Raw genomic sequence first — 15204 nt, 5'->3', positions numbered from 1 at the left:
TGGGGTCTCCATTCCCCACAACGCCTGTGGCTGTACCCACTGACTGTCTTAATGGGGACTCTGTTTGGTCATTGCCACCACGCTTTACAGAGAAAATTCTTCTCTGCACTTTTACCCCTCTCTGCTCTCAGCTGTCTCACCTTCCTGGATGCTGGGTAGGTTAGAATCCTGGTCAGAACAAGACTGCTGATTTCAGAAAAGCTACAAGAGCAAACTGAGAACTGAAGACAATAGGAGAAAGAAAAAAGGAAAATGTCATGGATTCTGTAGGTTTTAATTCACAGCTGATCTGCCCAGGCATGTAGAAACAGACATACACAGGTAGAACAAAGTAGGACTAAGGAAATAAAAAAAAACAAAAAACAGCACAGATCAATCCATAATATAAAGTTAAAAGCTGATCCTAATTTGCATTTAGCTCCACCTTTCCAGGGATAACTATTTACCTCTGATTCTCCAACCTTTCTCCAGATAGGGGAGTGTTTCTTACTTGGTGGGAACCATTTTTGGGGAGCCAGGTATTCCCCGTGGTGGAAGGCAGTCATAAGGTGCTATCATTGCCCTCAAGAAGAATGCCATCAACCAGATCAGCCTCACTGCCATACCATCTATGATGGTTTGCTACTCAAGCTGAACAGCTCTCACGTATGAAATGGTGAGATGAGCCTGGTCAGGTAATTTTACAACTAACCTAAACGTTGACTAAAAATTTGCTTAGGGAGAGAGATCCACAGAATCTAATGACAAAGGAAAGAGGCTGCTCCACAGAACAAAAACAAGTGCTTGCTTTACGGGAGAATCAAGTATACATAAAAGGGCACCAACTGGATCAATCTCATCTAAAATGGGAATACATTCATGTATTTTCACTGTCTGCATAAGCATTCCCATGGAAGGTCAATATTATAAAATCTCAGCCTCTTTATATGAAAAATCATCAAATAAAATTATCAAATACATTTATTAGACTAGACAGGATGTATTAATGGCTATATACTTAACAGCACTTAAATGTAATTACCTTAATGTATACTAATTGAGATGTAAGGAATTTTTTTTTATAAATCAGAGGGTTCTGATAGTATTGAATGTACTTTTTGCACAGTACAGGTAGTCCCCATTTAGCTACCACAACTGGGACTGGCAACTTTGTCATTAAGCAAAGCAACTGCTAAGTGACTGTGCTTACAATCTTATTTCAGCTTTCCTTTGCTTTACAGACCTAGGAAAGTTGTAAATGCAAGGATTGGTCGCAAAGATACTTTTTCATCACTGCCATCACTGCAAACAGTCACTGTACGAGGCAGTTGCTAAATGAGGACTTCCTGTACATTTTAAAAACATTATTTTAACTTATTTGTAAAGTTATATCAATACTTAATCAAAATTAAACTTTTTTTAAGATGCAACAGAGCTTATTTTTCTCATGATTATTTAAACAGAGCCTTTAGCATTCTTTTTTTGTTAAAATTTTTACTGAAGCTTTTAATAAACATAGTAAAAACTAATACAAATTAAACTAGAAGACAAAAAAAGAAAAATTCAGAAGGTGCAAAAAAAGAAAAAAGAAAAGAGAACAAAGACAATAATAAAGTGGCTTCCAACCTTCATCACACCGAGCATAAGCTAATATACTAACTTTTCACCCTCTTTTAAAGTTGCAAATAAAAAAAACCTCTTCTCCCCATAGCCTGACTTTTATCTATATGCAATCCTGAAACCACCATCTTTTCAATCCTAGTTCAGCAAAAAGTCCATCAGGAGTTACCAGAAATATCAAACAAATAGTTTATCCCTGGTCAAATAGTCCAACTTTATATTCCTTCTTTTTGCTCCGCACAATATTGAACTTTAAATCATTCCTATGGCATTTGATCTTTTATCACTCTTTGGCATTCAAAAGGAGTCTTCAAAGCTTTCACCAGCCTACTTTGTAAATCCCATAAAGAGGCATCTCCAGAATTTCTTGTTGCAGCTGTTTCACATCCAAATCCTTTTCTTGATTTGTCTTTTGTATTCCCATTTTGGTAATCGCAATTTTGTTGCCTTCCATCCTTCAAACTCTATAATGTCTATGTGAGGTAAAAGTTTTTTGAAGTTTTTCTCATCATCTTCTAAAAGTTTATCCACTGAAATCTGTATCCTTTCTGAGATATTAGTTATTAATATTTCAGTCCATGTTTCAAAAAAGTCTTTAAGATAAGAAAAAGTTATAGCTGGCTTAGCCTTTTAAACTCATTTCTGCCTGGTCCTTTAGTTCCCTCTAGTGTCCATTTGCAAACTTCATCAAGCTTCAGTTCCTAATATGGGTCTAGTTCCATTTCATTCATTTCCCATGAGTATATTTAATTATATACTTGTTTTTCAAATCTTACACCAAAAATAACCAATATTCCAAATCTCTCTGGTCTCCAAATCATTTAAAACTTTCTTAAATTGAAATCCTTCTCTTTTTTTCTTCTTCCAATTGTGTATTATTTTAAATTCTTAAGTCTATTTAAAATTTCTTAAGTCCGAAGAAGGTAAAACTCACCAGGTGTCAAATTAAGCTCACCGTTTTGAAGGTCTCTAATAGCCATCAAGTGGTTACATTGCACATTTCCAAACGTGATTAAAACGTGGGCTTGGCTGGCTTGATGTCCTTCTGAAAGGCTCCGCTGCTGCCAAGAGCAAAGATGTAGTCTCCCTGGGCTCCTGGTGCTCAAACCCGTGGGAGACTGCTGTTTTACGGTCTCCTTGGGAGGAGCTGCCATTCAGAACACTCGTGGGTGATCTTCTGATCTTTCCTTCTCCGGAGAGATTCAAAGGGCCGGCCTGCTCACCAGTTTCTCATTCTTCACAGCAGTTGTCGTCTCCATTCGTTCGCAGAGACGTCTTCAGCCAGCCATGGTTCACACCGGAAGCCACAGAGCCTTCAGTATTCCCGTGTGGTCTCAGTGATATCTCAGGTTTATATTTAGTCTCTATGCTGACAATACTCTGTTTTTACTTAATTCACAAAACAAAATTCAACTACGCTTGAGCCACGGTCTAACTATGGTTCAGTTCCAGAACAGAAAATGAAATCCCAGAAGACAACATACGGTACTTCACATATATCAAAAACCACAATTCTCTTGTCATATATTTGGACATATAACTGTGAAAACAAACTGTAAAAGTTTCTTATAACCTAATATAAATGTTTCGTCCATACTTTCAGCCTCTTGTAGAAAATGCTATAAATAATCTGAAAATATGTTCTGCTTTGTGTATATTATGACTGAGAAAACTAAAAAATTATTGCTCCATGAACTTCTTTCTTTCTTTAGAAAGATTTGTGATACCTTTCCTTTCAGATACAGAAAAAGTGTGTCCACTTTAAAAAAAAATCCACTAACAGAGGAGCAACCAAAGCAGCTTTAAGATTAGGTAGTGAATTAAATTGCAAACAGTAATTTGTCGCACAATGATTAAATAATTCCAAAATACTATAGAGGGGGTTTTTTTTGGAAGTCTTTACTTCCACCTTTACTAAGATTATACTTTGGCCTGGAATAAATTAAGATGCCTATTAATTAAGATTGCTATATTTATCTTTACTCTTATTTATATTATTTATTATTGTAATTTTATACTTTATATTTTATGATTGTTGTTTTAATTTATTGTTGTAAACCACCCAGAGTCCCCCGATGGGAGGAGATGGGCGGGGACAAATTGGATGGATGGATGGATGGATGGATGGATGGATGGATGAAGAAAGAAAGAAAGAAAGAAAGAAAGAAAGAAAGAAAGAAAGACCAACCAGAGGACTGTCATTCAGAATAATCACTATTCCGTTTTCAAAAAATACCTCTCTTAATCTTCCAGCTCATAAGTACTATCCAAAGATTATATTTGGCTTTTCTTACAGATAAGCTTAAAGGTTTCTTAAATAAATATACTCTATTTCTGAACAAGCACAGGAATTCCAAGATCTTTTCCATAATAATTTTTTTTGTCTTTTTCTTCTTTTCATAATTCCTAGCCAACAAACCTTTTGATCCTTTAATTATATATAAATTCTCCCAATGCCCAAGTCTTGATGTTAATAATGGTAGTAAGAGCTTCTAATTTGAAAATACTGAAACCAAGGCAGGATCCAATCCCAATACTGTATATTATCTGCACTTGTCCACTCCTGATAGATGCTTTGATCTCAGAATAGACTTGCCAAAGTTATACAAAATCTTTTACTAACTTTTCAGTCCATGACAATTAACCAACTAATATGAACAGAAATCAGGAAGAATATCATTGTAAGTATGCAATCACAATTAATGTTTTTGCCACATCCCTAGGTATGCCAGGATATTCTCAATAAAACATTTTCTCATGTTTTAAATACAATCTGAGAATTTAACTCCCTGAATTTTTACTGCATTTAAGCCTATATTGTGGCTATACATATTTCATCTTGGAAAGTTGCATTTATTATAGTTTTTTTTAATTCGTAACATGCTTTTCGAAATCTTTCCATAACGTTCTATAATGTCTAAATCAACACTGTAAGAAATCTAATCTAAGCTTAAGCCTTTGCATCTTATGATTGATAGACAGATAGATAGGGTGTGCACATAGCACTTGTCAGTAACTCCTTTAACAAAGCATATCCTTCCTGGGATGGCACAGCAGCTATAGCTGCACAATCTCAGAAAACTTGCAGTTGCTTAAGGCATTGCCAAAGATGCTACATGAAAGTCCAGAGCATATTTTTCCATCAAACCGGAAAGGGTCACAGATATAACCTGAGCAACCCACCCCTGGAGATGGTTTCCTCCTGAACACACTCCCTGGAAATTAAGAACTTTTACCATCCACCTCTTGGAATATATTATTTATTTAAGGGGATTGTTCTTTATTGTATTGTTTTATTGTATCTTAACTAATATTTTATTCCAGTTTTATTGTAAACCGCCCAGAGTTGCTCTCTGAGTGAGACTGGGGGTGACTACATTCGGAATATAAATAAATAAAAATGTTCTCTCTACTCAACCCATGTTTACACTTAGTCCAGTAACATACAGACTTCACAGACTGCCACCCTTAAGGGCAAATAAAAAGTGAAAGAATAGAGGTCCTGCAGCTCAATCTTTCCCACTTGGCTCTTCCTGCCAGTTAACCAAACCAGTGAATTTCCCCATCAGGGTTTGTTTAGTGTTTTTTCCAACTGGGGTCCCATGATTTGCTGTTCTTTTTTTAAAAAGCAACCCTCAGAAATCAGAGTTTAATTTTAAGATTGTCATTTCTAAGAGGGCAAGAGTCCAGGGGCCTTGGCATGGAGATAAAGTTTTTTAAAAACGTATTTAACTTCCTTGGTTCTATTTAATTACAGGTAGTCCTTGCTTAACATCCATTTGTTCAGCAACTGTTGGAAGTTACAACAGTGCTGAACAAAGGGACTTAACGACTGGTCCTCAAAGTTCTGGCCACTGCAGCACTCCCATGGTCACGTGAACAAAATTCAGGCCCATCCGCATTTGCGACCGCCTTTTGGCCATCTGCCTACCTGCTACCGCCAGCTGCCCCGACCACCCAGCCCTGCCCACTGCACCGCATGCCACTGCCGTACCAGCCAGGGCCTTCCTTCGTTCCGCCTTTTTGTGCCGGTGCAGCCAGGGCTTCTCTCGTGCCTCGCCCAGGGCCTTCTTCTGCAAGAGAAGCCCGGCACGTGGAATAAGGCCCCCGCTGGTGCAGTAGTGGCCTGCAGTGTGGCAAGCCTGGAGGCAGGCAGGGCTGGGCGAAGACAACAGGTAGGCAGGCATCCAAAAGGGCAGAGATGGGGGGGAGACAGGCAGGTGAGGGGAGTTCAAGAGGAGGCTATCCCTTGCCTTACCAAGGCTTGGCGCTGGGAGGGGCCAAGCCAGGAATGGCTTGGATTGGGGTGGATCCTTGCCTAACGACTGGTAGGATTCGATTAATGACCGCAGTGGGAACTGCCAGGATTGCCGTTGCTAAGCGATGTGGTCACACGACGTTGCACTTTACAATCGCATCACTTAGCGATGGAAATTCCAGTCCCAATTACCGCCATTATCCAAGGACTACCTGTATACGCAGACAGAGGAAACCAAGCAAGTGCCCTCAGGACAGCCTGCATCAATATTCTTAACCCCATCAAGACAACAATCAGAATTCCTGCTGTGCAAAGAAACTCGCTCTGACAAAGGAGAGAAAGGAGACTCTGGGAATCCTTTTCCGTATTAGAAGAACTGAGATTTTTATATGAGTATACATTGTGCTGAAAACAGAGATATACTTTGATCTGATGAAATGAGATATTTTTGCTTCAATTTATTGTTGATAAAATACTATTTTGCTTATTTATTGTTCTGTTTTATAGTTTCTGTGCTACCAGGTTCCATTTGTGTGCGTGAGAGATAAAAACAAACAGTAAAAATCCACTGCAGAGGCTGGAAGAAAATATTATGTGATATTCTGAGATGTTACTACATCACTGATGAAGAATGATCCACAACTCTGGTGCTTGGAACAGAAAATTCAAACAATACTCCCCACACATGCATGGGGGAGGGCTTAGTCATCCTCCTCTGCATCTTGCTGGGACTCCCTGCTGCTTTTCTAGCATCAGATATAAATCAGCTCTGACATTTATCACTCGCCCAGGCAAGCATTTACTGACTATGAGCAACTATCAGAATAAGAACCCACCCTTCCTCTTCTTATATGCCACAACGAAGACTCCTTTTCTTATAGATAACCAGGATGATCTATAATCAGATTATGATATCCTGCCATGGCAGCTGTGGCTGGGGCGTCAGCCCTACAAGGCAAACCAGACCAAGAAACTGTGTGCCTGAAACTACTTTTATTAAGATTGGCTACAGTAACAGAACCTTGCAGGTCTGAATGAGCTTTCCTACTCTCTCATCTTCACGTGAATTCAGGGGGTGTCTGTCTGAGATGCTTTTAGATCCCTCCCCCCTTGGCTGGGCTTCTGCAATGTTTACCTGCTTATCGCCTCAGTAATAGATCTTCCCTCTCTCTGTCATGGTCCTCCTTTATATTCATTCACTAAGCCACAGTTTGCTTTAACCACCAGTCAGCAGCAAGTTAAAGAAATCACATTCTGGTTTAACATAGTATATGAGTTCAGCCACTCTCTCATTCATACCTGTGGGCTGATTTGCATCTCACAGTACATCAAAATATGCTCAGCAGCTAACAAGCAAAATGCTGGTACGCGCCACTCAGATCATACCCATGGATCCCTCAACAAGCAGGCAATTAACCATCTGTGACTATCTCCTCTGTGACTTTACTTTATCCAAGAAGAGCCAAGCTAGAGACACTGGTTCACGCGGTGTGCTCAACCATGGCCAAGGAATCTGTGGCCCAGCAAATGTCCGCAATCTCTAACATTCCCCGCAGATGGCTATACCGCCTGGAGTAGCTCTGAACCGCAACTCAACATCCCCACCTCTACACTAAACAAACATGGAAGACGACAATGGGTGCAATTTGAGCTTTGTACACCAACACCCTGCCTGTTTGCTACCAGCACATAATGGTGCTTGTGACATGTGAATATCCTCCTTCCCTTTAAAGATTTACCACCAAATTTTAAAAAAAAAGCGAACAGAAAGTACGCCTGATGAACCAACCAATTTGCGATGTTTACCTATCTGTTTCGATGTGCACATGATACTACTTCTAGCTTGACTGGTTATAGACCTAAATGGAGAAAAATGCAAGCTGCTTTACAGCCCAGATCCCAATCCAATTTTACACAGGAGCAGCGCTAACCCCACAGCATTAAGATACTTAATAATGACACTGAAAGGCTGCCATATTGTTCAGCAGTCAGTCCCATTCTGTTCATGACTGTATTTTCCAAAGATTGAAAAATACTCACCAGGACTTGGATCCCTTCTTTTTCAACGGGTGCTTTATCATAGGTGGCATCACAGACTCGCACCAAGGTTGTCACGCCATATTTCTTCAGCTCCTTTTGTGAACAAACAGGAAACATGTCCAATTTATTTCCCAGAGCAAGGGGGGGAAAGCTTCACTTCTGGAGATATACAGCTTTATTAATTGTTAATTAACAGCAACCTACCAAAAGATGGTACTTTGGCTGCAGCCTCAGATTGCTGCCCTGGTGCATGTGGGTCAACAATGCACAAAAAAGAGTAAGGTTATGCAGTAGTACTTAAAAATTGTGAACCCTTTTTAATTTTCAGTATTTCTGCATAAATACGACCTACATTGTGATCTGTTCTCCATAAAAGTCCTAAGACTAGATAAAGAGTAGCCAATTAAACAAATGAGTTACAAACATTGGTCACTGATTTGTTAAGGAAAATGATCCAAAGCTACGTATTTGTGTGTGTCAAAAGTATATGAACCCCTAGGATTATCAGTTCATTTGAAGGGGAAATTAAGAGTCAGGTGTTTCAATCAATGGAAATGTAATCAGGTATAATGTTTTGACATTGTGTGGAGAACAGGTCACGTTTTATGTCCTATTTATGCAGAAATATTGAAAATTCAAAAGAGTTCACAAGCTTTTAAGCACCACTGTATATGTTTTCAGTTTTTCCTACAAATGGTGCAACAGGCTGTTGAACCTTAGGAATGTAGTATCCCTTCATTTTTGCTTGTTTAGGAGAAACAGTCAAGTAAAAAGTTAACTCTGAAAATAGAAGAAACCATCGATCTGGTAGTAAAACAATTTTTAAATTCATATATTCTGGACTTCATCCTCCATCAATAAAAAAAAAACTAAAATTTATAACAAAGCCAAGGAAAAGGGGTAGAGAGAAAGCAATGTGGAATACACATTTTTGCTTCATATAATTTTTCCCCATATCAGAGAAAAATTCTCTACCTTCTTAAGTGGTTCTCTATTTCCTGATTGTTGTGAACATTCCCAGACACAGACTAATTTCTTTTGTATCTTAAGCATTTTAGTTCTTTTTCATTTTTAAAAAGTCTTTGGGAAGAAAGAAGCAGAAAATCAGGAGTGGGAATGTTCTCTAGATTGCTCCAGGTTTTTTTTCCCCTGAGTCTTTACCTCCCATGGGGTTGGTTATATTTTCACATGGAACGTGCTGAAATGTGGTTGCTCTTTTAACTGTAGTGAAACTCTTAACAGACTGCAACAACTGTTTAAATAAGTACCAGCCAAAAAGCAAATTCTCTAAAAAAAAAAAAAAAAAAGCCCACAGGTTACAGTGACTTTATCAAGGCAACTGTTTTGTTTTCACATTATATTGTGAAATTTATGGAGAAGGAAACAGACAAGCAGGCTTTATCAGCAGCCTAAAGGAAAGAATATTTAAGAATGAGTTTTTTTTAATCAGAAGGAAGAAAGATAACAAATGTTAAGTGTCCCTAACATAAACAAGAACCACACAGTGAGGAAGAACAAAATTAACACTACCATCTCCTAACCTCCTTCACATGGAGGTGTGTGGTTGTCTTGTTTAGACAGCCAACAAACTTTTCTTCTCTGAAAGACTGCCTTGTTTTCTGACTTTCTGGTAATGTAGCAATGGTAATCTATGACGATCATTATTAGAGCAAGCAAACATTTCATTTTACTTGCAAATATTGTCATTAAAAAAAAAGAAAGGGAAGCTAGCATTCTGCAAAGCAAGCCATACATCTCAAGCTTGTTCTACATTTCCAACAATGCCTCTGGATCCCATTAGCAAAAAGGGATTCTTGGGGGCGGGGGGTCAACCCTGACTCCTGGTGATTACATGAACAAATCTATGGAGTTTTCTTGGCAGCATTTTTAGAAGTGTCTTCTTAAGACTGAGAAAGAAAGTGACAGGCCCAAAGTCATCCAGCTGGCTTTTGTGCCTAAGTCAGGACTAGAACTCATGGAGTTTAACTTTAACACCAAACTGGCTCAGGGCATTTTTTGACCAATACAATGGCAGTGGGTCAATGTTGCTCAGTGCTGCGTGCCTTTTCACATATGGGTATTTTGCAAACATTTTGCAACCACACACTCTTAACCTTCAAATCTTTCTACTGACCCAGAAGATTTGGGGGACACTGAGCTGCAGTATCTGACACAGAGGCTATGGGAGGAAACAGGGAAACACATTAGTCAGTTTTGCAAAGTAGGGTTGTGTTTAGGTATTAAACACACCAAAGTCCCTCCAAAAATCAACTTTTGTATTTTCAGTCATACTCCTCTATTATGTAAGCTATCGACCACTGACAATTATGCAGGATCAATAATGGTCTCTTCTCAGCAAATCAAAAAATGGTAACAGTTCCTTTAATTTAAAAGCTGAAAGAGACTGACATTTTTTTTATCACTGAACAGTTAAGTGACTAACCTGGATATGGTGAAGTGCGACTTCTTATTCCAAAGATTGTACAGGTAGTCCTCCCTTAACAACCCTAATTGGGACTGGCAATTCCGTTGCTAAGTGATGCAGTCATTAAGCTTAGCTATGGCAGTTCTAGCTATCCCAGTTGCTGAGTGAATCCCACATGGTTGTTAGGCAAGGACCCACCCAGATCCAAGCCATTCTTGGAAGAAGGTAAGGGACTGCCTCTACTTCAACTCCCCCCATCTCCTATCTCCCCCCATCTCTGCCCTTTTGGCCGCCTGCCTACCTGCCACCGCCACTATTGGCCAGGGCCTTCTTTCATGCCAGCCTTCTGTTGCAAAAGGAGGACCTGGCCAGTAGTGACATGCAGTGCAGCACACATCCACTCACAGCTCTCACACACTGGCGCGTGGCTGGGATGGTGAGCCCAGCTGAGGGGAGGCAGGTGAAGATGATGAAGGGCAGCGGCAGCAAGGGTTGTTCTAAATGTGGGTGGGCCTGAATTTTGTTCACGTGACCGCAGGGGTACTGTTAAGGCCAGAACTTCGAGGACCGGCCTTAAGTCCCTTCATTCACTGCCATCATAACTTCAAACAGTCGCTGAAAGAATGGACATTAAGGACTAATTTTTTTAACAGCATGAAACTGACAAAACCTTAGAAATCGCATTTCCCATCTTTCTTGCAGCAATGTTCCAGAAACACCCTGCCTTAGGAAAGCTGGAACAGGTGAGCCAAAAGAACAGTCTTCCCAAGAAGCAAGAACTCACATTGTAATAATATTTGTTAAAATCTTTAGATTAATGGAAAAATAATTTTTTGTGCCAGCCAATTGAAAGTTAAATTGGAAGGGGAAAAAAACTCTTTACCAAAGATGATTATTCAAGCAACACAATTTACAGATCACTTACGGGATCTTTCTGGACCAAGTTCTTTTTTCTGTATTCTGTCATATCTTCCCAATCTTGTTACCACCGTGTTTATTGGCTTCAGCATTCCTATTATCCACTCAATATAGCTTCTATGCAGGAATGCCTTTTTTTTGTAGGAACCCATGGGGGATGGGAAACAAGGCTGTACTTTTTAAATAATGAATTATTTTCAAAGATGCAGTCTATGAACCAATACTGTAGCATGGGGGCCTCCATGCATGTGCTACATAAAGTTATTCTTTATTCTTTTGGTATCTCCTTCTTTTCCCCTTTCCCCTTTCCCCATCCCTCAATACTTTTCTAGTGCTTCAAACTTTATACATCATAGGTGGACACCCCTCTTACCTCTGTGAACTTGCTGAGGGTTGCATTGGTTGGGTTGTGGGTAATGAGGAAGCGCATAGTCTCATAAGTAATCTCCACTGGAGCAGGACGGTTCATAATGGCGAAGGGGGAAAAGTGTATGAGGGCTAACAAAAATCAAAAATCAAAAATCAAATCTTGCAATGTTTCACAGCAGAAAACATTAAAGACCACTAAAGTGGGATTGATGAGATCTTTCCTTATTTCCTTGGTTTGTTCTTCAAAATAATTTTTCACTCTAAGAAATACTGGTTTACTTGAGCATCTGCTGGAATTCAACTTCAGCCTCAATCACTGCAGGTGGCACTCCTTCAGATTTTGCAGGTTTCTACTACATGCAAAAAATAGGCAGCCTTGACTACATTTAGGCACTGGTGAGGCACAAAGAAAATGTAAGGACAAGTCTTCTCTCCAATGGGGTTCAGCCAGGCTTTGCTTCTCTAGTGTCACTAAGAGGAAGAGGTTTCCAATGTGCAGAAGATAACCCCATATATTTGAGGCGCACGTGAGACCCCGGCCTCCAGCTCACTTCTCAGCCAGGGTGCTGTGCTGGGCCCGGCAGAAATCTGCCCTGACGCTCAGAATCGCCATAAATGTGTGGCGTGGATTCAAATGGAAAACCTAAGAGACAAGGAAGAACGTATCTAGGCTTAGAGAGAGCTAGTCAGAGATTTCTAAAGAATGCATGTATGAAAGAGGCAACTTTCATATTACCGGGCTCTTATAGCCTTGTCTATAGCCCCAGATGACACACCGTACTATTCTCCCTGCATGCGGATTCAGAACTAATTCTGCCTTCCACCAAAGCTTAATAAAACTCCGTGAATGAAGCTTTGGTGTTGGCAGATAGATCACTTAATGCACTGGTTAAAAAACTGTTACCTTTCACAGGCTGCTTATGGAAGATTTAGTGTCAAGATATGAGAGTTGAGGGCTTCATTAAGTGCTCAGTTTGCCTCAAGCACATGTACACCAGTCATGCCAGGAGGAAGCTGAAAGCCAAGAACAGTTCAGCTCACATTTTCACAAGAGTGTTCCATGACGCACAACATAAAACAAATACCAGGAAATTCTAACCTGCCTCACTTCAGTGTTGATCTTTACTAAGGTTATGACGTACGTTACCCAAGACAATATACTAAGAAAGGGACTGCACTTCAGTAACCTGTTTACACATTCCCAGGTAAGCACCTGAATCATGTCCTCAGCCCAATCTGAATGGCTTACAGAGAGGATTTTTAATCACAGACGAAAAGCTAGCAGTGACCTGGAAATGCTGGAAACACCTAATATTTATGGATTATGCATGAAAATGATTTAGCCTTTACAAGTAGTCTTCCAAGTACAGAAATGTCTGCAGCAGTCTATCATGCTCATCTACTGGGGAAATAGAACCAAATGGGTTTTGCTCTCCTATCCCCCACCACACATTATGGAGAAGGTGGTACAGATATGTGCTGTGCCACTAAGGGTACAGGGCCTTTCAGAACCAAAGCCTACTTTGAGGGAAAGAAAGACCCACATGTCAAATCCATGTGCCACAGAAACATTCTCTCGCAATTTCCAGCTTCATTACGACCAAGATTTAAAGCTCCAAATCATTAGATGCATGAGACCACAGCTCCCACAATTCCCAGGTAACATGATCTTCACTTGTGCTGATTGCAGATTATAGCTGATGAAGGTCAATATACAGAAAAACCCAGACTGGCGAAGGGACATAGTAAAGGGACATAGTTTAATAAAGGGTTGCCGGTAGAAAGTGTTGGGAGGATGAGGGTGAGGGAAGACTTCAAGGCATAAAGATTTCTTTGCAGTGTTGTGGTTTAATGTTCTCCCTATCACTCCGTGTAAAGCATTCAGCTCCCCAAGGAATGTAAAACTGCCCAGTAGCCACGGAAACCATAGGAAGGGAGGCGAAGCCATTTTCTAGGCAAACAGCTTGAAACAACACTGAATGCAGAGAAACTGTTGACTGACACTAGGGAATCAATTAACAATATAGTTACAAGTGAGAAGAGATTTATACAGCTACTGCTTGCATCAAGGAATAGTCTTGCTGTAGCTCTCCTTAACGGATCCTAAGGGACTGGACTTCTAATGGGTAGTTACACAATAGTGCAGAATATTAACCCCTTCTACTTTTCAGCTTTCCAACTGCCGATGTCTCACAAACAGCAGCACACCCTGCATCTATCCAATATTAAAGGGATGTTTAATTAATGATCAAAATAAGAGCATGACTCAAACCATAGTAACAGAGGAGGCCAATAGTGGCTGAAGATAACATATTCACAAACTATAGAAATGTATGTTTTATATGTGACACTGTAAACACTACAGAAAACTATCACAGGCTAGCAAAGGAAAACCGCAACATTAGAAACACTTCAGGAACTGAGACGGTTTTATTAGTTTTGTGAACCTGAAACTGCACTAAGAAGAAAAGATAAACTGGAAAAACTATGTATGATGTAACCTCAAGAAGATTAGCACCCCCTGGAAAAAAATTAAGGTGACTATTATATGATTTTCAAGACCATATTTGACACAATGATCACAAATTTTAGAAAATACTGGTTGGAAACCCAAGGTTCTATATTACTCCTTTTAATTTATGGGGATTTACTGTCTAGTAAATGTACAATAGAATATATAAAAGAAAACCATGTGCATAAAAGGTCTTTCTTTTTTGAATCCTTTTCGAATACCTTGATTTCTTTTAATTTTCTTCCTTCTTTACCTATTAATTTAAAACATTTGTATTTTATTCTTTTAAAAAGAAGAGTCATAGAGTCATTTATTTTTATACCTGGTAAAACCAGCAGACTCTGGATTATCAAGCTTGACGAGAAGTTGAAACTTGTGTCTCTGCCCACCCACCTCCCAAACTGTGATCGTTCACACTCTGATTGAACTCCAGGCTGGCCATATTCAAAAGGATGGCAGGAGAGCAGAAAGAGGTATTTCCTCTTTTCTTGCTTGTGTATTAACAGCAGCAAACTTAACACTGTTATCAGAAACAGTTACTAGGACATAAATTATAGCAGTAAACAAATTAAATTTGAGGAGGGGCATTACTGAATTGGTTGCCTTCCTCCTATTCTTCTCTTGGCTGTGCTGACCAGAAGTGGCCTCACTTCCTTTAAGAGAATGTGCATGAGGTTGCCACTTGCTGAAGGGGGGATATGGAGAAATATATTTGTTTTCTTTGGAAGTTTATTATTATCTATAATAATAATAGTATCTATATACTATGTAGTATATAGTATCTATATTATAATATTATCTATATTATTTGGGAATATCTATATTCCCAAAGATTGTAGCATGCTACACTTCTTCTGAAATCTATTAACCGAATTCATCTCTTGACTTTTCTTTTTGTCAGACAAAAAACCCAAGAATTTGGAGAAATCTAAAATATATATTTATTTAATGCTGTAATACTTAATTCCTTCATAGATGGAAATTTATTCCATTACTTCTAAATTATGTATAGTTCATAATGTATTTTATTATTTGCTTATAAAAGTATGTTTGTTTATAAAACTGACCAGGAGAGTTTACTCA

The 15204-nt window shown here is 39.2% G+C and overlaps 1 protein-coding gene across 2 annotated transcripts in view; it reads right to left on the bottom strand.

The window, feature by feature from the left end:
• The window catches only part of PTP4A2 (protein tyrosine phosphatase 4A2), a 37899-nt gene that overhangs the window by 11473 nt on the left and 11222 nt on the right, over positions 1–15204 (bottom strand). The window contains exons 2-3 of one of the 2 annotated variants that reach the window (XM_063311913.1): positions 11614–12252; positions 7898–7990 (exon numbers count right to left, since the gene is read on the bottom strand). In XM_063311913.1, the coding sequence (XP_063167983.1) occupies positions 7898–7990; positions 11614–11709 (189 nt within the window). In that variant the 5' untranslated portion in view covers positions 11710–12252. Of the gene's footprint in view, positions 1–446; positions 561–7897; positions 7991–11613; positions 12253–15204 lie in introns of those variants that run through there. The other variant, XM_063311914.1, reaches the window with a different exon arrangement.

Source organism: Candoia aspera, chromosome 10 (assembly GCF_035149785.1).
Source record: "Candoia aspera isolate rCanAsp1 chromosome 10, rCanAsp1.hap2, whole genome shotgun sequence".
NCBI classification, from domain to species: Eukaryota; Metazoa; Chordata; class Lepidosauria; order Squamata; family Boidae; genus Candoia; species Candoia aspera.
Note: the sequence above shows the minus strand (reverse complement) of the source record. Positions and strands in the feature narration are given on the sequence as shown.